The 27,770-nt window shown below is 39.5% G+C and overlaps 1 protein-coding gene across 1 annotated transcript; it reads left to right on the top strand.

Annotated features, from left to right (window-relative positions):
• The first annotated feature begins 3,092 nt into the window (after positions 1–3,092).
• ALX1 (ALX homeobox 1) lies at positions 3,093–24,844 on the top strand. The gene is made up of 4 exons (XM_048835669.2): positions 3,093–3,659; positions 6,706–7,010; positions 10,799–10,927; positions 24,231–24,844. Exons 1-4 carry the CDS (start codon positions 3,428–3,430, stop codon positions 24,549–24,551), a joined length of 987 nt encoding a protein of 328 aa, XP_048691626.1. The 5' UTR covers positions 3,093–3,427; the 3' UTR covers positions 24,552–24,844.
• The last annotated feature ends 2,926 nt before the right edge of the window (positions 24,845–27,770 follow it).

The raw sequence follows: 27,770 nt of genomic DNA, 5'->3' as shown, positions 1-27,770 counted from the left end.
GTGTTTTCCCTAGCGTCTCTGTGGAGAGTCCAGGCTTGATGTCTGCTAGGAACCGGTTTTACAGGCAGATGCGCTGTTCCTTGTCCCCGGCTTCCCTGCAGTTTACTAGCTGCCTTTTAAGAGGGACATTTATTGGGATAAAAGTGCACTGCGGGCTGCAACAACCTTGCATGTGGCTTTCATTTAAGAGACACCGAGCATTCTTTTTCCCAAGGCGTTTAGTGCTTTTAAGGCATATTTGTAAACACGCTGACAAGGCTGTAGCACACAGAGATACGGATGGCCGGGGATTATTGCTCTATTTCCTCGGGTCAGCGACAGGCGTTGAGTTGGATGGCGTAGGGGGGAAATGTAACGTTCCTCACACAATTCGCTCAGGCGACTCAACGTAGCATAAGGAGGAGCAGAGAGGCGACCAGAGGGATTCCTGGGTGCCTGCTAGCCTCCGCCTCCGACCCTGCGGCTTGGCGGAGCGAGGCTTGCGAGACGCAGCTCGGGCTGAGTCCGCAGCCACAGCAGATCTGGGCCCCAAAGGCGCTCCACCAAATGTCCTGTTAAGACCTGTGATCCAGCTAGAGGAGCAAACCTAGCGCTGGACCTAACCAGGCATGCACACACCCAGGAGCGTGCCTGCCTTTCCCATCCAGCGCCTCCCCGCACCCGCCGCGGCGTTCTCCCCACCAAGCAAGCGGGACATAAAAACCACTTCTTTCGAGTGGGTGTTTCCACTGATGGTCCAGCTCCGCTCTCTCCTCTTTGCTGACACGTTCACTAGACGCCGACGGGGGGTCTGACTCCAATACACTACATTGTTAAACCGTATAGCTTCGTTTAGGGTTCATCTAATGAGAGTCCGTTTCCATCCGAGCTTTAGGAGATCTCTGCTAGAATCTATAAACCAGAGGGCACCTGGGCGAAAATGTAGGATAGATAATGTGTAATTCAGTGCGCTACAATGGCTGTTAGATCGTGTGAGATTCCAATGCAGAGGAAGCTAGACAGCCAAGCGAATAACCTAGGGCACAAGGAAACATTAAATATTACAGTGCTTAGGAAGTGGCATTTATATTAAGAAACTAGACGGGTCTTTTAGCCAGGATATGTGTTAAACGAACACACAGGAATGTGGAATTTTAGCTAGATACCCTAGAAATGGACAAATATGTCTCGACATGAAACTAAATCGGCCTTGCCTACAATTCTGGTATCCTTCTGGTTTAAAAGCAAGCAGGAATGTTCATGTTCATGTTGGTTGGTTTGTTTGTTTGTTTGTTTTTTAACTTCAATCTATTTAGATGATAGAACAGCAGAGAAGAAATGCTTTAAAATGAGGGTTTCCTCCCCTTTTCTTTTAACTGCCCTTCCCCACAGCAAAGTGGGGCAATAAATAATGGGACAAGAAGGGAGGGGGGGTGATTATTCGGAAGGAAGAAAATAATTCCTGCCGAATATTCAGGTCACCGAAGTAGCCTGATGTTGTTCACTTGAGGCCCTACCCAGCTTGTCTATCTAGTTTACTACTAACCGGTCTACTAACAGCCAAATCAATCCATTCACATACCTATACTTCAACAGCTCACAAAAACTTAATTTGTACAACAGTTTTGGAGATGAAAGAGGGTCCATGTTTTAGTTTGACTGAGCTACATTTTCAAATAGCCTTGAAAAGAAAGACAGGGGAAGCTGAGTAGTCCTCACCTCTGGTGTTAATAAGCTACACCTCTGGTGTGGATGCTTTTAATACTAATGTGGAAATTAAAGGGACTTTTTTTTTCTTGTTCTGTTTCCGCAGTTTTTTAATGATCGACTCTATAAGATGTACTAGTAGTAAATATAGCCCACATGGTGTCATGTGTTTTAAAAGGTCCGCATCGAGCTCAATGGAAAATTGTGCTTAAAACTGATAACATGGCATTTCAATGTGAAAAACTGACCATGATTTTGAAGACAACCCACTCTGGAGGGAGAGAAGAGAACCAGATCACTGAAATATTGATTTCTTTGAGAGGAGGAGTGTTGCAAGGTGGGATCTAAGCTTCTCTGGTGATTAAATAATTAGATCATCAGTCGACCGAAAGAGCAGAAAAAGGCAATTTCCCGCTCTCTCGTGATTAGGGTCATTTCTAAATATTTTTGTCTTCAAAATGTAAATCTGTCTCTTTTTCTGTTCTGAATCCTCCACGTTATGCAACGGGGGCGGAGGGGGGGACAATAAAGTTAAAAGCTTCACGATTTATGTGCTTTGTCTAGCGTATACCTCTTTTTTAACATAGGTGTATTTTTTTTTCTCTCAATAAGAAAAGGAGGACTTGTGGCACCTTAGAGACTAACCAATTTATTTGAGCATAAGCTTTCCCCGTGAGCTACAGCTCACTTCATCGGATGCTTATGCTCAAATAAATTGGTTAGTCTCTAAGGTGCCACAAGTCCTCCTTTTCTTTTTGCTAATACAGACTAACGCGGCTGCTACTCTGAAACCTTTCTCTCAATACTATTTTTGTTGCCGTGACTCGGCGATCGTTTCCCCAAGAAGCACTAAAGGGGTGACTAGACGTTTTCAAAATGTGATCCCTTCCCCTTAAAGTCGTTAAATGTTTTAAGGTCTAGAATGCTTAAGATAAGGGAAACATTTAGTCTCTTTATATGCATACACAAAACCAGATTTCGAGTCTGCACGGTAAGTAACATCTAAGAGATGGAGGAGCTAGTTTTCTCTTGGGCTAATTTCGGATGTAAGTTTCTTTCATTCCTTCGATTCTCCCATTCGCACAACCCAAACAAGCCCCAGCGCGTTTTGTTTTCTTACTTTGGGACCAAACTCCCCATCCACGTGAATAAGAAGCGGAAGAAACCCCAGCTGTTAATTTCACAGCTCCAGATCATAGATAGCCCTATCTCTGTGTCGTTCCAATCGATCAAATACAAGCCCGTTAGAATGGAATTTACCTCCGAAAATGTATTGCTCTAAACTTTTCGGGGAGGAGAAGAGGAAGGGGGAATTAACGCACTTTCCAGAATAGAGGGAGAAATGTGAATCCATCGAGGTGGGGGGAAAAGTGTCTTTCCATCTGTTTGCCCCCACCTTCCAGCGCGTCTGTGTGTCTGTCTGCCGGAACGGGATCTGTCTGGCTAAAGTGGGCCTGGATCTCCCTCCAGTGTTGGGATTAGGTCGAGAGGGATCTGGGGTGGAGTTACACTGGTTGCCTATTTTCATATTCATTAGCAATGGGAGGTTGCGCAAGGAGCCCTGCTGAGCTTCAAGATATAAGAGCAATTTCGGGTCCCCCCTTTCAAGACAAGACAAATCAAAGGCTCGGAGGCAAAGCAGCTCCCTGAGCTCCGGAGGTCTCCCTCCCTCCCCTCCCTCCCCCCACCCCAGCTCACAGGCCAGCCTCTGTCTAGGGAAGAGGCTTCCAAGCAGCTTTAGATGATTATGGATTTTCTGAACGAGAAGTTTGCCCTGAAGAGCCAGCCGAGTAAGAACAGTGACTTTTACATGGGAGCAGGAGGCACTTTGGAGCACGTTATGGAAACTTTGGACAATGAGTCCTTTTACAGCAAAACTTCAGCCAGCAAATGCGTGCAGGCCTTCAACCCTCTGCAAAGGGCTGAGCATCATGTGAGGCTCGAGAGGACCTCGCCCTGCCAGGACAATAATGGTGAGTCTCCCCGTAGGATTATTTGGCACTATTCTTAGCCCGCAGAGCAGGGGGATCGGCGCGTCCCCCCTCCCAGGTTCGCTCCTTGTATCCGAGGACAATAGAGGAAGCTTTAACTGGTGCACTTAGCCACTAAAGTGCGGTGGATCCGGAGCACGTTCCGGTGGAGGGTCGGTCGCCCGCTTTTAAAGTGATCTTTTAAGTAAAGAGAGCCCCCTTCGTTTGGCTTCAGGCTCCCTTTCCGGCAGCACACATGCTCAGCTTTCTCTTGGGGTTCTACCGCCCCATAGTTTAAATGTTTCCGGAAGACACAGCCTAAATTCAAAACATTCAACTAGAATCCCAATCCGAATTGCAGTAAACAGCGCCGACTTTCCCCTTCCTTCCCCCATTCAGACAGTTGCATAGAACCCCCTGACGGATTTCTAGCCAAAACCCAGTCCAGCCAAACCTAGAAGTTGAACAGTTTTAAACAGTTCTCTTCGTTACAGGATGCAGCTAAATTCGCAGATTTTATCATAGAAAATATCTGTATGTTGATTGATATGTAATGTGTACAGTGCACACAGATTAATTCTCTTTTATATATAATTCAAGATAGAATGTAATGATCATATATAGCTGCGTGCTATATAGGCAGGCACTGCGTAGGTTTGTACGGTCAGTCCATCTTTTAGCTTAAAGCATGTCTGGTCATTCTGCCTTTTAGATTAGACAATCTAATGTACAAAAGAGACGACATAGCTAAACTTGCAATAACATCTGGTGCAGAGTCCAGAAGCATTCTTAACCTAGCAACAAATGCTCAAGTGACTCAGATCTATACAGTCTGTTACACTGACTTTTAATATCCAAAAAAAGACCCACTACAGATTTCAAGCTACCTCAGGGACGTTTCTTAGTGGTACTGTTTGAAAAGTATTCAGCTCCGAGTACAAAAGCCCTGCAAAGTCAAAGTGTTATCAAAACAAACCATCTATCTTTTCTATCTTGTAACCGACCGAATACAAAGCCAATCATTTCATTTCAAGATAGTTAAAGCACTTTTGCAATTCCAAGAGGATTTTTGTGTCTCGTTTGTACATAGTACATAACCTGCAAGCGCGGGTTCTTTTAAAACAACAAAACAATACATGTGAGATATTTATAACAAACTCATTTATTTTAACGAGGTTTCAAATCTGCCAGACACCTTACTGCAAATGTTAAGTACCAAAATGATTAAAGTATATGTACTTTTACAATATTTTATTCAGGCTGTGGAAATAATTATTTCACTTCCCAAACATTACATAAAATGTATTTGGGTTGCAGTTAATTATTATGTTCTATGTAATATTTTTATTGTGAACATTTTCAATGTTTTATTTCAGACTGGTCATTTAAAATATATACCATTTGTACTTTATTTCAAAAGCTGAAACTGAATAACATTTTTCACATTTCTTTCAAATAATTATTTGGGCTAATACTACTTTAGGGCAACTCACTTATAACTGTAATGTTTATATTGCAGATCATAAATTATAACACATTTTTTGATCATTCTGACTAAATAAATTAATTTCTGTAATCTAGGCAAAAGAAAACATGGTACACGTTATTTTTAGTTTTTAATGAACAGTTTACAATTTTGACATTTTAATTCAATATTTTCTCTCTATGTAGTTCAGCGTTTATAAAAATAATACTAAAAGAAAAAAAGCTTGGTCTAGTAGAAAGTTCCTAGGTATGGCTACAAATCAGCTAAGTACAATACTAGGATTAATAATATATCAAGTTTGCTGTACTTTGTATAGGTATTGAAAGATTTTTGAGACAATTCTTTTTATGTGAGAAATCTCAAAGGGACCAATGGCAATCTTTTGCTCTTAAAAGTATCAAGAACAAGTGCGGCTTAGGAAAGCTACAGCATATTGATTTACTGAGTGTGCTTGTTTTTAATTAGCTTGCTTAATTTATGTTTAGTGTTTTATGGCATTATTAATCTGTGTATTGGAGTCGGATATCTAAAAAAATTATGTTTGGTTAAAATCACCCTGAATGAACAGAGAGGCATCAATGGTTCTGAATGAAATTATGGAGCATGGCAGAGAACCTCAAAACAAGCTCCAGATCATATGCCTGATGCCATCCTTTATAAAGTTTTACTGCAGTAGATGTTTCAATTTTCCCTCCTGTCTGTGAGAGCAAAAAAAGGATCTTTCAACTCTCATAACATGTTGCATGAGTTATCCATGCAATGTGACATGTTTAGCAAAAATATCAAATGTTTTTTACTTCTTATGTAGAAACTAAAGAAAATTATTTTAATATTTATTGCTGTCATTTAGTGTTTACCTAAAGATAAATAGTTCCTGACATACTAATACAAAATATATGAAATAATTTCTTTTAATTTATTAACATTTTGCAGAACCCCTCTATATTTTGTAATCATAACAACCTTAATTGGAAACAATTCCACTTCACAAATCCAAGAGTATTTAAAAATCTGTTGGGTTTGTGCACAATGTCATATTTTAGTTTTACTCAATTGGGTGGTTCTTGATTAGTTAATTTACAAATATTTAATTTATTCTATATAATTATTTTGATTTTTTTAATAGAAATATGTTGGGGTTAGTTTAACTGCCATCTTAGTTTAAAATCACATTTTTCAGCAGCTTTTGTGCCATTTATTTTAAGTAAAAATCTAGTTCACACTAGAATTCTGTGGCTATGCAACTCTATTTTAATCGGATTTCATATACTGCCTATTATGTATTTTATTTGCAACATATAAGAAATAGGTAATTTACTTATGCAGAATTCTTTATCTTCACACCAAAAGAGTTCAAAGAATATTTTTACATAACATATCTTTGCGAAAATTCTATAGGTATCAATAATAGCATCACATTTGTTTTTAAAAATTACAGGATTTCTTGCCAATTGTATCACATTCCAACACATCATTGCATATAATCAACTTCCGTATGAAAGTTTTCTAAAAATCCTCAGATCTAAAAGACCTTTTAACTGCTTATTTCCCCCCTGTGTACAGTGAACTATGGGATTACTAAAGTAGAAGGACAGCCTCTTCACACAGAGCTGAATAGGCCCATGGACAATTGCAACAGTCTTAGGATGTCTCCAGTGAAAGGGATGCAGGAGAAGGGAGAACTGGATGAACTGGGAGATAAGTGTGACAGCAATGTCTCCAGCAGTAAGAAGAGGAGACACAGAACTACCTTTACCAGTTTACAGCTGGAGGAACTGGAGAAAGTGTTCCAGAAAACACATTATCCTGATGTATATGTAAGAGAACAGCTAGCTCTGAGAACAGAGCTCACTGAGGCCAGAGTCCAGGTAGGTACCTAATTTAGACATTACACAGGATGATTTAAACATTCTGGAAACTGATCAACAGCACATTAGGCCTTGTACAAAAGCCCGTAATTTTGTGTATCAAACAGAATATGTTTTGTCATGTTTTTCTATAAAGAGGAGCCAGGTCAGTACATAGGGAAAATAACTTGTTAATATTTAAGTTTCACTGTCTGGGAAACTTGCATATAGGAGGAAAAATAGAAAGAAATATGGAGTTTTGATCTCTGATAACCTTGCTTCTCTGTCAAAATTTCAGGTAGCACATGAATCTGGTATTAGTATGTAAAAGTTCCCAACAGTGTATACAAAAGGTATAATAATTTGGCAGTATCATCATACCAAATTGGACTGCAGTGGACTCTAACTCTATTATTGAACACAGATTACAGATTTAAAGTAATCAAATTCCTTATATTTTTTTTTTCAAAGAGTAAACACTGAAACAATATATATAGACAGTAAGGTCTTGGTCCATTAATATCACTGGGAGTTGAGGCTGCTCAATACCTTTCAGGATTGAGACCTAGTTTCTTTCACTTATTGCATGATCTATTTTCAAGATTATTTTAATTTCTTGGGTACATTTACTGTTGAACAGGTAATTAGCTAGCATTACATGTATATATCTTAGTCACACACATAACTGATTTAATACATCTGTATAATATCTGTATGTGTACATGTACAATGATGAAAAAAGGTGTTAAATATGCAGAAAAGCTGACAAAACATCTGAGATCTTTTGAATTTTACTTTCAAAGGATGGGTTTAACAGCCAAATATATACAGTGGTTGCATTTTAAAAGTTCATTCTGTTTTTAGAGATCTTACTGGTTTCATTGATATTCCCTGGTTGTTGTTTTTTTTTACAATTTAGGGAATATCAGGCCTGTTGAATCTCCCAGAACAGGAGTAACTTTTTTGAGTTTAACCACTTGACGTGTTAACAACTTCACAACCTGTCATTTATAAAGAAATAAAAGCTAATTCACATGCACATGACTGAAAATTAAACAAAGATCACTTTTATAAACTATTTAAATTACTTAACTTTTATAAAATAAATGGCCTTTGCCTGTCTGTATTCAACTGAGTGGCATAAGCATTGTCGTCATCTGAAAACGGGGTCCAGATATTCGCTCCATTTGCACCCACGCAATGTCACTGAAGTGAAGAGAATTTAGCCCAGTGACTTTTAACTCTTTAATAAACCCTGGAGAATCAGTCTTCTTTTTAAATTTAGAGAGCTTTTTGCGTGTGACTTCTGGTCACAGATCTCTGCAACAGATCTCTGCTTAGATTTCAAACAAACACATATATGCCATTAAGACCACTGTGGCTTTATATTATTTCAGTTACATAATTGTGGGGCCACTGAGCCTCTTCACAGAATAAAGTTCTTCTTAGTGTGAATTCGGATGGAATAATAGGGTCCGAATTGATAGTTTCAGGTTGGGAAATTGTTTTTTTCACAGGTTTTTTTCACATATTGTTTTCACATATTGTTTTCACAGTTACATAAGCATCTTGAATTAAAAGTAGGACAACTGAAGAATTAAAAGCACAAAGCACAGTATATCTGAATAATAGGCTTTCTGACAATATTTGTTTTCTATTTTGTTTACAAATAATTTCCCCTCATTTAGAAAATGACCAATATCTGCATTTCTGAGAAGCTAAATAAGAAAGGAATATGAAAAGAAAATGTGATCATGTTGATCCTGAGTAGCAACAGTATTCCATCATGAGATTAAGCAATTTAAAAGGCCTTGCATCATTAGGGGCAAGCATCTGGCAATGTAAGGATAACAAGCAGCAGTTTTGCATTACTTTGTGTAGGCAAATGGTTACTTTATCTTTGCCAAGAGTCAGTTTCTAGTAAAGTGATGTAAACAGAAACATTTTGGGGGATTGTCAAAGAAAAAAAAGTGTGCTTTTTTTTCTATTTAGTTACTATAAATTCAAACAAATTGTTTTATTTACTTTAGTGGAATGATCAGCTGGATACGCTACCCACATTTCCCTTCACCGCCATTTCATCAAGATCCAGTTTAATTTGTGTCCTGCGTACATGCAGAGAGAGCCAACCTGAACCTAATTTATCTAAGTTGTTCTCTTTCCTGCTGCATGTCAGTGCAGTAATTGGCACCCATTTTAAGGAGATTGTCAAGGTCTTTTTTCAATGAAAGAGCCTCATTACTAAATTCCCTTTGCATGTTCCTGGTGCCTCCTGTGGAGACAGCAGGAAAAAAAATACTATATATATATATTTTGCTGAGCCCCAGGCATGATAGATAATACAAATTTACCAACAAGGTTCATAGAGAATATGCTCAACAGATATTCTGTGCCTTGTTTTGATTTCTGGGTACATTTTTCAAAACTGCCATATTAAATTTGCAGTATGTAGTTAGAAATTAAACTGACCGATAATATGCCCCTGCTGCTCGGACAATATCAAGGGAGTGTTAGAGTCCTGGAGAACCATGGCAAAAATCCCTAAGAGTTAAAAGCACTAAAACCAACTAGAAACTTTTTCAAGTAACTCTCATTTTGATGTTACATTTTAATGACAGATGAGTCTTTACATTATTTCCTCATCATGAGACTTTCTGCACAGCCTAAAGAGAGCTACATGCCCTATTCTAGAGTCTAAAACCATATAACTTTATTTTAAATATTTAAAATAATCCAGTAAAATGAAGCATCCCTCAGTATATGGGCAGGTACCATCTTTTTGTTCTCTGTTTGTACAGTGCGTAGCACAATGAGGTCATTGTCTGTGACTGGGGAACCTCAATACAATGAGTAATATTAGTTTTACTAACATGGTAACTTTATTAACAAGTATCGAAATGAATTTACCCATAGCAGAACAATAAGGGCTTGACTGGGCAACCCTTACTTCTGTTGATGAACACTTTCACATGAACAGTCCCTTTGATTCTGTGGGATGACTTTCATGAGCAAGTGTTCACCATCATGAGTCTGGATTGCACAACAGAACCCTCAGTATCGTAGTTTTGGTTCAACTTGTAGCAGGCTACAAAGGAGGCATATAAATTCTTCTAGGCATTTCAAACTAAACTTCCATAATAGAGTGAAGCTTTAACTATACATCACAAGGTGGAGCCCCATCTTTAGATGCCAGTAACAAGTTACAACATGGTGGACTCATGTTAGTCTCTTAGACAATAAAGGTCTCTTAGACCTTTGTCCCATAACTGTGTATTGTTTCCCAGCCTTAACTAGTTGTGTCCCTTCCTTCAAGATCCTCTCCATTATACAGTAGAGCTCACAGATGCTGTTAGACAGCTTCCCCCACCATTTTCTTATTGCTCCAGCAAAGTTTATATACCACCTCTTAACATAAAGAGTTTAGCCAATCATAACAATCTATTGACTGTATGAAATTAATAATAAGAGAAAGGACTTTTTAGGTGTGACTTCCTGCTACCTGAGTGGGCTGCCCAAAAGAATTGGGATATAGACCATCATGTTACCTTATGTGCTGATCATTCTCTGTCCTTTTCCTTCAGTCAGTAGGGGAAAAATAGATTTCTTGTAAACACACCTCAAAGAGCCAGAATTCACTTCAATAGACCTTATATCAAAAGGGTCTGGGGTGAGAGGGGGCAGTGAGCTTCCTCTTTTCAATGAGAGAAGTCTCCTTTCAGAGAAACATGGCAATTTTGGAAGTTGCCTTCCAGTTTCAGGAAAGGCTTTTCAATAGCTTCTTGTGATTGTTATTTACTTTCATGGTGTAGGTTTGGTTCCAAAATCGAAGAGCCAAATGGAGAAAAAGAGAACGCTATGGCCAGATCCAGCAAGCTAAAAGCCATTTTGCTGCTACCTATGATATATCTGTTCTACCGCGGACTGACAGCTACCCACAGGTACAGTAAACAACACCTTTGTTCCCCACTCATGCCAATACTTACACGTAAAGGTGCTCAAAAGATAGTACAATTGTAGCATAATTAAAATACTCAATCATCATTACCCTTCACTAAGACTTTCGAGTCCACGTTGATTTTATTTCTGACTCTACTGATTTGATTTTCTTTTAACATTCTTCATTTTAAATATCATTTCTGTATGACTTCATACATGCAAAGACCTAGAAACAAAATAGCCAGCAAGACCACTACATTTGCACTGTGATTCCTGCACTCTTTCACTTTTCAGTTTCTTTACCTTTGTTAACTAGTCAAATAAATATAACACTGTATATAGCATAATAAGACAATCTCTTTTGGACGTTGTTTGGTGAGCCTTAACCCTTCTTGAGCAAGATTGCCATGAAACCATCAGTCTCAGCCAAGACATCTGTTTTCTTTTACTTTGTCGTCCCCCTTCCCCCCCCCAACCCGTTACTGTATATTTTCATTTCCCCGGACCGTACTTTGTTTTTTATGCTGTTTATAAATGCCAAAAAACGTTGTAACTAACAGAGCTGCCATTATGACCAACACCTCAGCTGTTTATACCAAATAATTAGCTTTCACAATACATTTACAACTTTTCTTTTTTACATGAGAAAAGGCTTTTTATAAGATGTTGCATTTCTATTATGGCTGATTTTCCGCAAGTTATGGAGGCTGATTTGTTTCTTAAATGGTGGGCAATAACTTTGGTTTGTGCATCTTTCTTTTTTTTTCCTGTATGCACATGCACCCATGGATGAAATCCTAGTCACACTTAGATATCAATGGGTGTTGGGCCACTGTATTTAATAGGGCCAAGATTTCACTTCTTATATATATGCATACAAACATCCTTACATATACTATAAACATACAAACACCCCTACACATTGTATACTATATATTCATTAAAAAAGAACATCAAACGGCATTAATGATGAAGTCAGGAAATTCAGAATTGCAGTTGTCCTTCTGTTTTGTTAACAGGAGACCTTTCGTTACATGATCACTAGGCAGTTTGGCCCTGAATCCGCAGCCATTTAAGCGTGTGCATTAGTGTATACTCGCATGAGCAGTCCCACTGAAGTCAGTGAGACTACTCACAAGCACACAGTTTATGATTAAGTAATTTCGGGGTCAGACTGGGGGGTAGCAGAGGAGGGGGAAAAGATGATCAAACCCTTCTCACCTGTTATAGACTCCCTCCATTTATTTCTCTTCTCTTTCCCTCTCATACTGTTCCCATCCTCCTTGCTGTTTATCCCCTGTCCCATTCCTCTGTTTGTTCTTTGCCCCTTTTCTTCTGGACTTGGGACACCTCTATTTGTACTCACTCCTCTTCATGTCTCCCTCCTAATTTCCACTTCACAATATTTTTTTTTTTTAAAAAAAGCTTTTCTGGACATCCTGAGCCACACCTGCCCCCTTCCCTCAATGTCAACATGTTCTTGTGCTACCAGGACTGCTGAATCTCTGTCAGCTCATCAGTTCACACTGACTTAGACAGACCTGCATGCATTTATGTTAGGAAATGGGTCTTCCAGAGCATGAGCATTATTTCGTAGTACAGTAGCATAAAAAGGCCCCAACTGACATCAGGGCCCCAGTATATTAGAATGTGAGGCGTTGTATATACACGTGTGAGATAGTTCTTGCCCCTAAGAGTTTACAGTCTAAGTAGACAAGAGGGACAATGAGTGAGGAGGGGAAACTGAAGCACAGAGATGTGAAGCAATTTGCCCAAGATCACACAGGAGGTGAGTGGCAAGGCTGGGATTAGCATCCATATCTTCAGAACCTCAGTCCCATGCCCTATCCTCTACACCATGTCAGCTCCCTAAAGCACAGTTTCTTTCAGCACAATTTCATTTGCAATCTTTCCTGACCAGCAGACTTCCATTAATACCAGACCCCAGAACTATGCATACACCTCTCTGGGATGCTCAGTAAGCATCTTAAAATGTGTGTGCAAAAGGTGTATATTTTAAAAATAACCACAGTTTGGTTATTTAAAATATTGTTAAATATAGATAATGTTATTCCACATTATGTGATAATTGTTTGGCAGTTATTGCTAGTATTTAAGTGAAGCTCTTTTGAGTTGTAGGAGAATGCCAAAAGAAAAACCCGAAGCCAGTGAAAATGTCTGTTGTATACTTTCTTACTGGTCCAAAATGACTGACCTGTTTATTTTTTTTTTAATGAATCTTGTGAAAAATTCTTTCTCAGGCTTAGGTCATGTCTGCCAAGTTTCAGCCTGGAGGAAATTTTTATCACTGGGTTGAGTTATAAACTCCTAAAAATAGAGGTTTATATTAGAAATCCTGATAGCAGAACATTAAGTCAGTATTGCTACCTTACTGCTATATGTATTCTTTGCATACATACATATATACATCCACTCATAAGCACACCCACATATATATGTATATGGAATAAGGCCTGCCTACAAGAGAAAGCTGTATAGGTCTGATTTTAAACTGATTTTTAAACTCAGATGGGCTCTCTTGTTTAGGTTTAAAAGTGGTAGTTTTCAGTTTATCTTTAACAGTCTCCTAATCAGCTTAAACTGACTGAAATAAGACTGGTTTAAACTGAAATATGAGAGTCCCCACAGTTTCTGCACTGGTTTAACTAGGTCTGTGTCTACGCTACAGCCTATGTGGCAAACTGATATCACTTGGGGGTGTGAATACGCCATCCCCCAACTGACATAAATTATACCAGCATAAGTGTTTGTGTGCACAGCACTATGTCGGTGGGAGAGCTTGTCCTGTCTTATGCTGCTTGTGGGTTTTTATGCTGACAGGACAGCTCTCTTCTGTGTCCTGTTGGCATAGACAATCTTCACCAGACGCGCTACGGCAGCACAGCTGTGCCTCTGTGGCGCTGCAATGCTGTGTGAATAGACATGACCTAAGTCAATTTAAAATTGCTCCTTTAGTTAAACTGGTGCAATGTGCTCATGTAGACAAGGTCTGAGGCTGTGGCCTGGTCTACACCTAAAACTTAGGTTGATTTAACTACGTTGCTCTGGGCTGTGAAAAATTTTGCGCCTTGAGCATTGTAGTTAGGTTGATGTAATCCCTCATGTAGACGTGGCTAGGTTGCCAGAAGACTCCTTCTGTTGAACTAGCTACTGCCTCTCGAAGAGGAGGATTACCTACAGCAATGGAAAAAATCCTTCCGTTGATGGAGGAAGCATCCACACTATAGGCTATGGAAGCACAACTGTGCTACTGTGGGGGCTGTAGTGTAGACTTGGCCTATGAAACCTTTCTACCAGAAGACATAATAGCCACTGGAATCATTACATTCAAACCTTTTCATTTGGCTTCTTTCCCTTCATAAGTGCTTCAATCGTTGCATTCAAACCTTTCCATTTGGCTTCTTTCCCTTCCTAAGTGCTTCAATCGTTGCATTCAAACCTTTTCATTGGCTTCTTTCCCTTCATAAGTGCTTCACACACACACAACACATACAACATGCCGTATAAACTACTCAAGCTATTTCTTCCACAGATAAGGAGGAAAGAGAGAAATTGCTATTGTTATTTCTATTTTTAAATGGTTGGGAGACATTCCGGCACTATGGTGACGGAGTTATATTAGTGGCTAGACAGACATAATATGCAAGAGAGATATACGCTGCTGTTATGTTAGAGATTGGTCAGGATTTAAATTTGTGATCTGCTTGCCTGCCCTTGATACTGTCAATAAGGCCTGGTCTACACTAGAAAATTAAGTCGGCATAACTACCATACCCCTGATTGGCGTAGCTAAGCTAAACTAAGTTCCCGTGTAAACTGCACTAGGTTGACAGAAAAATTCTTCTGTTAACCTAACTAATGCCTCTCAGGGAGATGGATGACCTAAGCCCATGGGAAAACCCCTCCCATTGGCGTAGGTAGTGTCTACACTGAAGCGCTATGGTGGCACAGCTGGAGCAATGCAGTGTGCCACTGTAGCATTAAGTGTAGACAAGATCTAAATTACATTAATGTAATTGAGTAGAGGCTGCAATCACAGTGCCATTCAGTAGAGTGAGTACCATTATTACAGCAATCCTAGTGGTACCACAACTGGAACAATAAATAATGATACAAAGTAAACCGATCAGCCATTTCATTTTCCCTAAATGAACCCTCTCAAGCACTGTTATTCTGACACTGACATCTCTAAAGATCAAGGCATGCTCTGCCATGCATGCAGATAAGCCGGTTGTCTTGGGAGTGGGGGGAACACAGATAATTAGATTGGGTGATAAAGTTGTGAAATCCTTACTTACATTGATGGGCATTTACCAACCTTTGATTTTGCCTGTGAAAAGTACATGGGGACTGGGGAGGAAGGAATATAGGGACACTGAGGCAGTCTGTTGCACTGATTGCTGTGTGGCATGAGGGATCAGCAGGTGATGTGGTTCTTTGCTCTGCATTATATGATTTGCAGCCTGCATATCTCTGATCTGAACTCATCTATGGGTTCTATTCCAAACACACACATCCCACCTGAATTCCAGCAAAAAAGATACTTAATAGCATGCTGCTGGAGCAAAACAGAGGGTGTGGAGACCCCCTGATTTGCTTTTCAACTGCCTACCTTACCCCAACCTCACAGTAACAGTATGATGTTTTTGATGCATCCGGAGCCTTGTGTGAACTATGTAAAGTATTTCTTCCTAAGTGAATAAAGAATCTTTTCAGCCCAACCATGCTAGTAAGTTACTCTCCTTAATCTTTAACATAGTAATAGACAATGTACTTTTGATATTTTTATAAACCATAATTATTTGTTCTGTCTAATTCAGTCTAATCTATTTTGCAGTATGTTGACTGTTGGCACAAGTTGTGGTGCAAAATGATTGCTCTGCAGGTTGAAAAAATATCTGGAAGTCCCAATGCCATTCAAATTCTTCTCTTGTGTCTGCACACACAGATCTCCCATTGACTGTAATGGGAGCAACCAGCATACAGGTGTGGGCACTTAAAGTAGCATTTGGGACACAACTCCTTGCCGTTCAGCTGTTTTTCAGGCTTGTTGTCAAGCATGTTGTATGACAAAATAGTCATGGAAAAATTAAGGTAAAATAGTAAAAAGTAGAGTTTGTTGAATTTTTCCAAAAAGTAGATGTTATAATTACCTCCCCCAACACCCTGCAAATCATCAGGTTTTTTAAAGTCAGCTGTAGGACGAGTTGAAATTTTCCAAATTTTGAATTTTTGAAAATTTTGTTTTTGTGTTGAAAATTTGATTTTTGATGGAAAAACCAATGCATATGTTGTTTTATGATCTGCTCTAGTTGCAGCTTTTGGCCTCATTAGCGGATTAACTTATTCAGCATATTAGGGCTCAGATCATTTGCAAAGAGTGTAATAAAAATATACCATAGGCTAGAGTCTGAGAGGCTAAAAGTGCTGTCCCTTGTGTTGAAAAAGTGACCTCAGCAACAGTCTGAAACTGGAAATGATGGTACAGATTGTGCCTTTAAGGCACAGCTCTGTGATAGGGAGAAGAGGATGGAGTCAGTCCTTGGAAACATCGTGCTAGAGGCAGGAAGAATAACTTCAGGGCTCTGAGGGTGCACAGCCCTGCTACCCCATGTCCAGAATACAGCATGTGTTTTCCACCCCACTACATTGAGCCAGTTTTGGAGGGTGGTGTGAAGTGGGAGACATTGCTCCATGTCCTTTGGCGAGGCTAGTGCCACAGTCTGTGTTAAACTTCAATGGTCTTTGTGCTCAGGTACTAGGTTATAAATGGACCAAGTCTGGGACAAGGTTGCATCTTCTTATTCCCCATGAAGGGTTACAGTCTGACTCTCAATCCCACATTATTCATGTTCAGTACTGAAGTTAGTAGTTTTACACTGTATACCTTAAATATGATCCATATGTATTATCTCTATAAACGCAAGAAGGCCAATAAATAAATAATTGTATTCAATCACATCCTTTAAAAACACAGAGAGTGTGAGAGGGATATCTTCCCCCGCAACCAATCTCTCTCACTACCACACTCCTACTTCCCTATTTGTTTGTTCTTTGCGGTTGCTGCACTGTTACCTCTGCTGGATTCTTGTTGCTTTTTCTAAGCTGACTTCCCTTTTGTCACAGAGACTCTGGGGTTCCTTTTCTCCGGAGCCACAGAATCTCCTTTGAAATGCAGCTGGAGTTGGAAATGGAGGCATGTCTGAGGCACTGGCTGCACTTGATTTTCAGGGAAATTCCAACCCACTGCAAGTGGGAATCCCAAAAGGAGAGCTGGGGCTTCGAAAGAAGTAAGAAGCTGTGGGGGTGCAAAAGAGAGAACATGGGGAGAGTAGATGGCAACCTCTTAAAAATAGAGATGGGAAGAAGTACAAGGGCTCATCCCCTACGTTGGGCTGGCAAACACACTCAGACAGACTAAGCAAGGTGATGTGTACTTATTTATCCTATGACTACCTAGTCAGCAATGGAAAACCTTAAGGTCACATATTCTATTTAGCAACTCAAGGGTGTAAGCAATTATATAAATATGCACATGCTGTTTATTAAGCCTGTGAATCATAATTCCAATTCCATTCTAATGGATAACTCCCATTAACCATAATCAGAGTTATTGGCTCAAATTAAATCCCTCATGTGGTCTATATTATACACCACTTTATATGACTTTAACTATAGGCTAAATATAACTGGCAGATAACCGCAGTAGCTGACTAACAGTGACTTATTTAGTGCTAATTCTGTTGCCCACTGCCGATTAGAATCACAGAATATTAGGGTTGGAAGAGACTTCAGGAGGTCATCTAGTCCAATCCCCTGCTCAAAGCAGGACCAACCCCAACTAAAGCATCTCAGCCAAGGCTTTGTCAAGCCAGGCCTTAAAAACCTCTAAGGATGGAGATTCCACAACCTCCCTAGGTAACCCATTCCTGTGCTGTTCTAGACAGGGTCATACAACATATGACAATTTTCTTTTCAAGCCCACAAAAGCACCATACTCACTTACCCAATTAGTACTTCAAAATACTTGGTCCTTGGTGTCTAAACATTTCCTCTCTCATTATTTGCTGGATCCTTAGTTCCTTAAACTTTTGGGGTGAAAGTGAACCTAGAGTTTAGTTACAAGAGATTAATCAACGGTGTGAGGTGGGATTTTCCCCTTTAATAGTGCTCTCCAAGGGTATGAAATATAGATTTGACCATATCATAGCAGTGAATCATGCCTTTCTTTTCACTCTTTGGCTCAGAGAGTTATGTGGGTTATAGAACATCTGAGATGTACACTGTACAAGAAATAAAGCATGATGACCTTTTGAACACTGGGCCAATTTAGTCTGGCCAAGCTGTGGTAGACACAGGACCAAGGGGTGGGAAGTTGCCTTTCTGCTCCTTGATCCTGGGCCTAAGCAGGGACTGAACTGACCTGTGGTGTAGTTTAGAGCAGCAAGAGCTGTTGTAAATTAACCTGGCTAAACCAGTTCAATAGGAACTTTTTGCCAGCCTGGGATTGCCAGGGTGCAGTGGCAGTCCAGGAATATCATCTCTACTGGGGAGAAGGACAGGGAGAGTAGGTGGTATAGAGCTAACAACCCTGACCTTTTGCCAAATGGGCATTCCCTTTACATCGGGGGAATCCCCCACTATCCTGCATCATTCAGCAGCACAAAAGTAACAGACCCAGTGGCTAGGATCCGGCTCATTACTATATTATTATTGTTTATTAATTAGCATCTCAGTGATCCATTGTGCTAGGCACTGAAAAAAACCCAACACATTAGTAAGAGACAAAGACCTTCTTCCCCATAGACCTTACAGTCTGAATAGACCAGACAGGGAAAGTGTAGTAGATTTTAAAGATGAGCGATTCAGCTACAAGGTGTTGATTTATCCAAGGTTTATTATACAACAAGATCTGTGACTTGAACCCAAAGAAGTATGGAATTTTTACATGGAAAGACAATCAGAATACTGATTACTTTAGTTAACTTCATACTTCAATTCTGTCAGGCAGAAAGTCTGTTCTAAGGAAGTGACATCATAACCACGAGGACAACTCGACTTTCCTAGTGATGTTGATGTCACAGCCATGAAATCTGATTCTTTTTTTCTAGCTGACAGTGTATAAATATATATAAAACATGGTAGGTAAATATATTCAAGAGTTCTGGTGATTTCATGGTAACCACAAGAGCAAATCTGAAGCTGTCTGTGATGTTAACAGAAACCAGAGATGTACAGTATGTATAGCCTTATTCACAGCCTCCCTGAATTGCCTTTTATATAGTACACAGATCACACAAGATTTTAAGAGGAAAAATATTTTCTTTAAATTCATGTGCACAATGTCCCCTTTCCCTCCTGTCTACATCTGCTATGTACACTATAGAAAAAGCACTGATCATTTCTATTTATTGTAAAGAATTGCTATGTTTATATTTAATTCTAGGATATATTTTGCACTTAGAATTTCACTTTGAGACAGTTATGGAATAACTTTTTGCTAAATAGTGGAGCTCTGATATCAAAAATGATTCACACACTTAAAATGAAGGCGGAATAATTTTCATTTCCAATAATAAAGGAACAGAAAAAAGACCTGGGGAATAGGATGATAAAGCAAACATGATACATACACTTGAAAAGTGTAGCTGCCTCAGGAGACAAGCTGTAAGCATCTTCCAGGATCTTGTTAGGCTTTTCAAATTCAAGCTACTAGTTAAGATTCCTTCCTCCAATGAAGGAATCTGTGGGACCACTTTGTAATCTTTAAGAATCAATCATTTGTTCATTTTTTTGACTGGCATAGATCTATTTCAGCATTATGGGCTGATTTCTTCCCTCACTTACACCTGTACAACCTCAAATTGAAAGGGGTGTGTTTAGGATAAAAATATCATGAAAACTTGTGGTACTATATTTATAGTATGACAAACACAGAGGTAGCAGAAATCTCACAAGTACTGATCTTGTGATACTTCCAGACCACATAGGTTTATAGGAACATCTAAACTTAACCTTTGAAGCTTCTGAAGTCCACCCATCATCACAGTAGTAGACATACCATTGGACAAGGTCCCACTTGTCTGTTTTGCCCATTTAAAACAGTTTTTAGGCAAAATTATTATAGTAATCAGACCTCGGCAGCCCATGGAATTGCAGAATTTGCCCTGATTTTTGTTAAAGATTTTGTTGCTTTGTTGTTTTGTTAAAGAACATTGGGCAAGACAGATAAAATGGGATTTTGTTTAATGTATGTCATGTCAACTATGGGAGTAATGGGGAAATTTCAAAAGGTTCCAAGATTCAGATTGGATACTTATGGGCTGGAAATATCACATAATCATCTTTCTTGTGAAATCCTCTACATTTGAATATCATTCAAACTGGAAATACAGTACTGCAAGAATAGCTTCATAAGACTGTAGTTTTGGGGATCATGCACTATCTCTAAGAGCTTTCAGAAGTATAATGGCTTATGTTTGGAACAGCCACCATACTTGTTCTGCTTGCAGGTAGACTATAAAATTCCACACAGAGCATTAGTATATAATTAGTTTTCTGTCTCCATTGTAGGCACAGTGAGACAGATCCTCAGCTAGCATAAACTGGCAAAGCTTTGAATGGAGCTATGCTAATTTACACTAGCAGAGGATCTGGCCCATGAGTGCTGTGTCTAATGACACTTAGGTCATTGGTTGTCATAGAGCCTGAGCATATGAGAAGCTGAACACCATGAGCACCTTGGAGGATTGGGCCCCCCCAGAAGGAATGGGGAATGATTAATTACTGTCAGTAAGTTATTGTCTAACCAGGAGTTTGTAAGGCAGATTTGTTTCTGTGGAATGTGAATGATCATAAAGAAGGCCAGAGTTAGCACAAGCTCTAGAAAGACAAAACTGTTTGTTGGATGGATAACATAGGCTTGAAAGGGAGGCTATGGAATCCCTGTTACTGAAGGTTTTTAAGAACAGGTTGGACAAACACCTGTCAGGAATGGCTGAGGTTTAAATGGTCCTAATGACTCAGTGCAGGATTAGGTGACCTCTTGAGGTGCCTTCCAGCCTTACATTTATATGAAGAAAATCCAGGAAGCTCAAATCCCCTGAGACTCCTTGGTGGTTATTAGGCATCCAAATCTGTAAAAGCCTTAGCAGGTTTGTTGGTACCTCCTGTCTCTATGAGTTTTAAAAGGCTCTAAGGGACTTCACAAATCCTGTAAACCTTAAGGCTCATTGGGGCCCTTTCCAACCTTCACCCTCCTCTAGAGTTATTGGAGGCAGTATTCAACCCTCCATCCCTACAGGCCTCATGAGGTTTGTTGATGGTCTCTTCCTCCTCAACCCCACACCCTGCAAGGCTTTGTATCCACACCAGGGCCTGCATTTTGCAGGCCTTAGGATCCTCAGGGACCCCTATCTCTTGAGCCTTAAGAAGGATACTCATGACCCTCTCTATGAACCTTAGGAATAACTAGTGGGCAGCCTCCTCCTATAAGCCTTAGTAGCCTTGGCACTGACCCACACATGACATAGCAGGTTCCTTAGCTCCTGGATAGCTGAAATTGGCTTCCCTGATCTCTGAGGAGCAAAATTAGGCTTTTCAGCCTATGACAAGTTAAAACAGGCTCAAACTGGTCCTTTGGGGAATCAGAAGCCGCATGTAGGGATGGGGTGGGCCTCCTATGGGCCTGATGTTTCTGTGAGGTCGGGATCCTCCAAAAGCAGGAAGTGGATGGGGACTGACAAGCCTCCTAAGGGTCACTGGGTCTCTTTCCTCCTGTCAATCTCAGGAGACCCACAGGAAGGAGGAATTATCCCTGCTATCCCCTCCCTCCTGCCCCCAACACTTTGCTCTCTCCGTCTCATGTCCTCCCCCCCATCTCTCCCAGCAGACCACCTGAGATATGTAGGAGCAGATCTTTAGGAGGGGTGTGTATGTGTGTGTGTGAGAGAGAGAGATTAGGGAGAACAGGAGCCTCAGGATGGGTGTGATTTATTTGCCCCCTGTTTGCCAAGTGTTCTGCAAGACACCCAGGAAGAAACATTTCCCCATGGCTGCCTCTTTCTACTCCTAGCACTGTCTCTGGAGCTGCCAAGGATACAAAATGAGTTTTTCAGCTCCCGAAGACCCATGCTAACAATATTATTTAAAATATTAACTTTTATAATATGAGTTTAATTACCTCATGTTTATATCTGCACATTAGATCTCAACTAGACGAGTTTAGTAAACCATAATTTATCTCTGTCCTTCTGGTTGGTGGTTTGTGTGTGTGTGTTTGCTATGAAGGAGTAGAGAAAAAAAGCATCAGAAACATTTTTTAACTTGGGAGTGCCACTTTTTTTTTGTGTGGGGTGTCATAATTCATTAACCCCTTTTCCAACTGATGGCAAATTTGACAGGAAAAAATGGGGGCAAAATTGGGTTTATAATGGGAATTCACTTTGTGACCTATGGAGCAATTTGTGACACTCCAAAATAGCACGATAAGTGTGTAAAGCACTTAACAGGCACATAAAAAGATACAGGCCCTATCCCAATTTGTTTGCAATCTAAAGTCAGCATGAAAATGTAACAAACACATTTTTTAAGGTGTGGGGAAAACCACAGAAAATGGAAAGAGCATGATATAGTTCTTGGCAGAGCAGTTTCCCCATCGTGAATGAGAGGGGAAAGTTGTCTTTATCATGGATTTATTGTTTTTTCAGTAAAGTTTGAAACAGGACTACATTAACTCTCACTAGGGAACTTTTAGTGTGTATCAGCAGGGTCCACATTGAGCCTGTTAGTGCATGACATGCTAGTGTGGACTAAAATGTACACCCCTCTGCTGTGGACTAAAGCTCTGTGTAGACAAGCCCTAACTGTATAGGGAGAGACTTGTATGAAGAAAGGGGGATTGTAAGATCAAGTCAGCCATTCATGCATAAGGTGGCCGCATGATGGGAGGTGCCAAGTAGAGAATGGGAGAAGACAAAGAAGGAGAGTTGGATGTGAGTCTTGGTTGGAGCAAAGTGCACAGATAGGGGAGTAAAAATATACACAATCTGAGATGGAGGCAGAAGTTGTGCTGAGCCTTGAAAATCCTTGTAAACCGCCATCTAACAAATAACAAATATATGAAAAATATAGATTCATAAATTATATAAAAATAGACACCGAAGACAGGAGAAACCAGTGGTACTTGATATTTAAAAAATTAGGCTTTAGGTGACTGCCAAACAAAAAAGGCATAATACAGCAAACCCTACACACGCGGTTACTCCAGATCCGTAGCAGACATTGCCTGTAACCACAAAGTTTGTCTCCTAGTCTGTCATGCAAGGTTTTCCAACAAAAATGCCACGCTGCATAGCCAGTTAAGGCAGAGAACTGGAAAAAAGGTTCATGGGTGTAATTTTGTTTTAAAACATCATGAAAAAGGCAGTTTTAACTAAAAACCATCTTTGAAACCACTTTAGAAAAGAGCCATGAATGTGTTATGACTCATGTCTGTATCTTCTGGATTCATTTGTTTTAAAGTAACTGACTATACAAAGCTATCCAAGATGCTGAAATTTCATATTTTATAGTCAAGCATTAGTAGCTTGAGAAAATTATCCGTTCAGTTCAAAGTTTGGTATTTTTACTTTCAAATACTCACTTAAAAACTCTCCTTTGCCATGATGCATATGCAAAACATTGCAACATTAGGTGACTGGTGTGCTGAGACCACTACGTACCATGACGATCAATATTGCCTCATTGTTTCCTTGTACTCCCTCATCTGTCTGTATCCATCTGTTGTTACTTCTCTTATACTTAAATTGTAAGCTCTTTGAGCTTTGTGTTCTGTGACTAGCAGCATGGGGTCCCGTCTACAGAAATACAAATAAGTAATAATAATAAAACAAAGTGCAAATTTTCAACTATCAAAGCTTTTTATAATGACAATGATATTTTCACTTCTACAGCCCCTTTCTTCTGAAATCATTTGGAGGCTTCCACTGACTATAATGGGCATTAGATTGGGTTCTTTATCTCCACGGGAAGATGGCTATATTTAAGTTCAGTGTGCCAAGTGAATAAGTGGCAGAGCAGAGAAAGGGTTCAGCAGTCCTAGCTCCCTGGCATATGATCTAATACATTGCCAATGATGTATCTTCACTGTGTTTTTCACTGAAATTGTATAGAACTAGTAGGATAGTTGCTAATATTATACATCAGAATTAGTGAGGGAAACCAAAGAAAGAAGAAAAAAACACGAAAAAAAATCTAAATGTAATCTTATTTTATATGTTCCAGATTCAGAACAATCTGTGGGCAGGAAATGCAGCTAGCAGCTCAATGGTCACTTCCTGCATGCTACCGCGTGACACTTCCTCCTGTATGACACCTTATTCTCACTCACCCCGGACAGATTCTGGCTACACGGGCTTTTCAAACCACCAGAACCAATTCAGCCATGTACCCCTCAACAACTTTTTCACTGACTCTTTACTTTCTGGGGCTACCAACGGACACGCATTTGAAACCAAGCCAGAATTTGAAAGGAGGTCCTCCAGTATTGCCGTTCTACGAATGAAAGCCAAGGAGCACGCTGCGAACATTTCCTGGGCCATGTAATATCATAGTACACGTTCTTTTTTTTTTAAATAGCAAACTAAAAACATTCTTATTTCCCATATTTAAAGGACACAACAATAAGCTGCTGTGTTTGGAAATGCTAGAGGTCAGGATATACATTGAAGCCTGCTTAAACAAATACCCTATATTATTTAACCATAAAACTTAAGGATAAACCTGAATAGATTTACCAATCTCAACCATCCTTGTTTTTCATTTTTTATGTTTTATTGTACCAGTTGATGAAATACGATTATAAAACCTGCAAAAAGAATAAACCTATTAAACAAATACATCGGCTATATTTTGGTATATGTCAGTGCTACGTACAAAAGGAATTCCTTATTAATGAATAGTTGACAAAGGAGGAAGTCTGGTGAGGAAAACACATTTGTCATATCATGGCTGTGAGGTAAATCTTTAAGCACATTGTGTGGGGTGTTAAGCGTATGATTCTCCTTCTTGTAAATAAATGTTGTAGCTCTAACTCTGTTAGCACTGTGCTGCTGCTTTGGGCCTGATCCATTATTCTGCTACACCCATTGTACCACCGTAAAACTGGTGTAATGGAATGGTGAGTCTGATCCTTTGCTCATATAGACCTGAGTGTGCGCTCATTAAGTTTCATGAGAAATTTGCTCTGGGTTTCATTGGGAGCAGAAGTCAATGGCAAAACTCTCACTGAGTTCAGTGGCAGCAGGATTGGGCTGTATACGCTCACTGCATATTATAAAGGAATTAAAACGTCAGCAGACTTTGACATTTCTGGTGGAAAAAAAAATAGGGACGGGGGCGGGGGGAAAGAAAAATACTTTACATCTGGAGAATTGCTATCTGCTTTGATTTACTTCTCCTCCCTTTCCCCTGTCACATTCCAGGCTCCTTCAGATGAGTGAAATGTCAGGCTCCTTGAAAGCAACAGCCAGTCTCTCAAGTTCATAAAGGCAAAATAAATTAATTGGAATAAAGAAGGACTTGCATGGCTGTGATTAGAACAGGATACAGCTCTCCACACAGCCCATGCTTCTTGCTTTTCTCTCTGGCTACCACTTCGAAGCAAGGGATGCAGGGGGAAAGCATTTTTCATTACAACAAAACTGAACTAAGTGGTATTAATAAAACAAAACTACAGGGATCTAGGGAGTGCTCCTCTTTCTATTTGAGACAATGGCCAAGCTTCTAATGACTTAAATGTGAGAAGGATCCAATCCATAATCCTTAAGTACAGTAAATAAGCCTCACTTTAAAAGCATTGTTATTAATTAGAAATGAGATTTTTATAACAAAAATTTTAAATTGGATGATTTGAAAAGAAAGTTGTCCTATGCACAGTCTTTAAGGAAAAGATCAGCCTTTTATTCATTTATATACTTGCGGTTTCCTAATTTTATTACCCTGCCAAAATGAGCTTCTTCAATTTTGGCCGTGGATATTGGGGGCAGGGAGAGGAAGGGGGAATTTTCAGGCTCACATTTAGCAGCTTTTTTAATGACCTGTTTAGACAACTGTAAAATGTGCCTTATGCTTCAAAGCAGACTGATTTGTTTTCAACACATGTAAAGATACAACGGCTATACGACACTTGTGCCATATGAAGAAGGATTAAAGTGATGAAAATCCAAGCATTTTTCACAGGTCAAACTGTTTCCAAATTTAAAAATGTGTTTTTCGTTTTTATTATTATTATTTTTAGCATTTCCACATAATAATTTTTTAAGGTGTAGTATAAGGAACATACCAGAACAATTTCCAGATAATTTTTATTAGAGTATCATTAGCAGTAAGACAATGAAAGCTCAACTGGCAAAACATTGAGCCATTTTATCATTGCCTTTCCTTCAGTTTACTTGTATATTGTAATACCAGAATTTTCAATTATCGTCTCAGGAAATTCTGCATTAAAGTTCATTTTTACACGGCAGTTTAGTTCAAGATTGGAACTGAACAATTCCCAGCAATATATTGCAGTGACAGAGTGTTTGCAGGAAATAAATTATCATGTTCAAAACATTACAAAACTGCTAGATGTTTGAATCTTAGCAAGAAGCAAAATAGGGGAGGGGACCCATCATTTTCCTGCTGGTTGTAATCAACTGGAAGGGTTATATTTGAATTAAACTTTTCCTCTCATTTTGAACCATGGAAACGATTTGTTACCTTCTGCAAGCGCACCCTGATGCATTAAACAAATAGGTATTCAAGCGCCAATTAAACCTGAGGTGTGATAAATTGCAGACCCTGAGTTAAACTTGTCACACTTTCGCAACAGCCGAGTCTCTTACTATGAATGATAGTCTATATGCTGCAGCATGTAGAAAAAACATCCTCATATGTTAGATGTCAAATAATACAACAGGGTCAGATTCTGCCTCCATTACTACTCTTATTGAGTAACCCTTACTCAGTGAGCAGTCTCACTGCTTTCAATTAAGAGCCATTTTAGTGACCCCTCTAGACAATTTATTTCAATGGGACTCCTCACAGAAAGCCAAACTGTGAACAACTTACGCACAATGGGGAATGTTACTCATATGACTAGTCCCACTGCAGACAATGGGACTATTCATGTGGACAGTTGCTCACCACCAGCATAAGTGGGTCACCCTCAGGCCAAGAGTATGGTACAATTCAACAATGGGAAGGGTGGCAGAATCTGGCCCACAATGACTAATGGCCTCTGACTGCCAGAAGCTGGGACTGGACGACCAGGACTTGATCACTCAATAATTGCCCTGTTCTGTTCATTCCCTCTGAAGCATCTGGCACTGTCAGAAGACAGAGATATTGGGTTAGATGGACCACTGGTCTGACCCAGTATGGCCATTCTTATAGTCGGAAGAGTTAGATACCTATAATCACTTTGAGTAGCCACTTCCTGCAAAAATAGTGGTATTGAAGTCAGTGGCACTATTTGTGGAGTAAAGCCCTACATCTGTTACAGTAGTGTTTTACAGAAGAAATGTCTGTCTGTATACGTGTGTGTGTATATATAACATAGTCTGAGTGAATTTCTACTCAGTGTGAATAAGGGTATCAAAATCTGCCCCCAAATGATCTTTTCTGTTTGGTACACTTCTTCAGTCTACAAGACTTTTGTTAGCTTTAACACATACTTTAACTCTCTCTCTTTTTTTTAGATAAATAGATTGTATCCACTTAATGATTTCTTACTATGACTGACTGTACTTTTAGCTGCTTCTTCAATACATTTTCCTTCAC

Source organism: Caretta caretta, chromosome 1 (assembly GCF_965140235.1).
Source record: "Caretta caretta isolate rCarCar2 chromosome 1, rCarCar1.hap1, whole genome shotgun sequence".
NCBI lineage: Eukaryota > Metazoa > Chordata > Testudines > Cheloniidae > Caretta > Caretta caretta.
The sequence above is the reverse complement of the archived record's forward strand: the minus strand, read 5'-3'. Positions and strand labels throughout refer to the sequence as shown.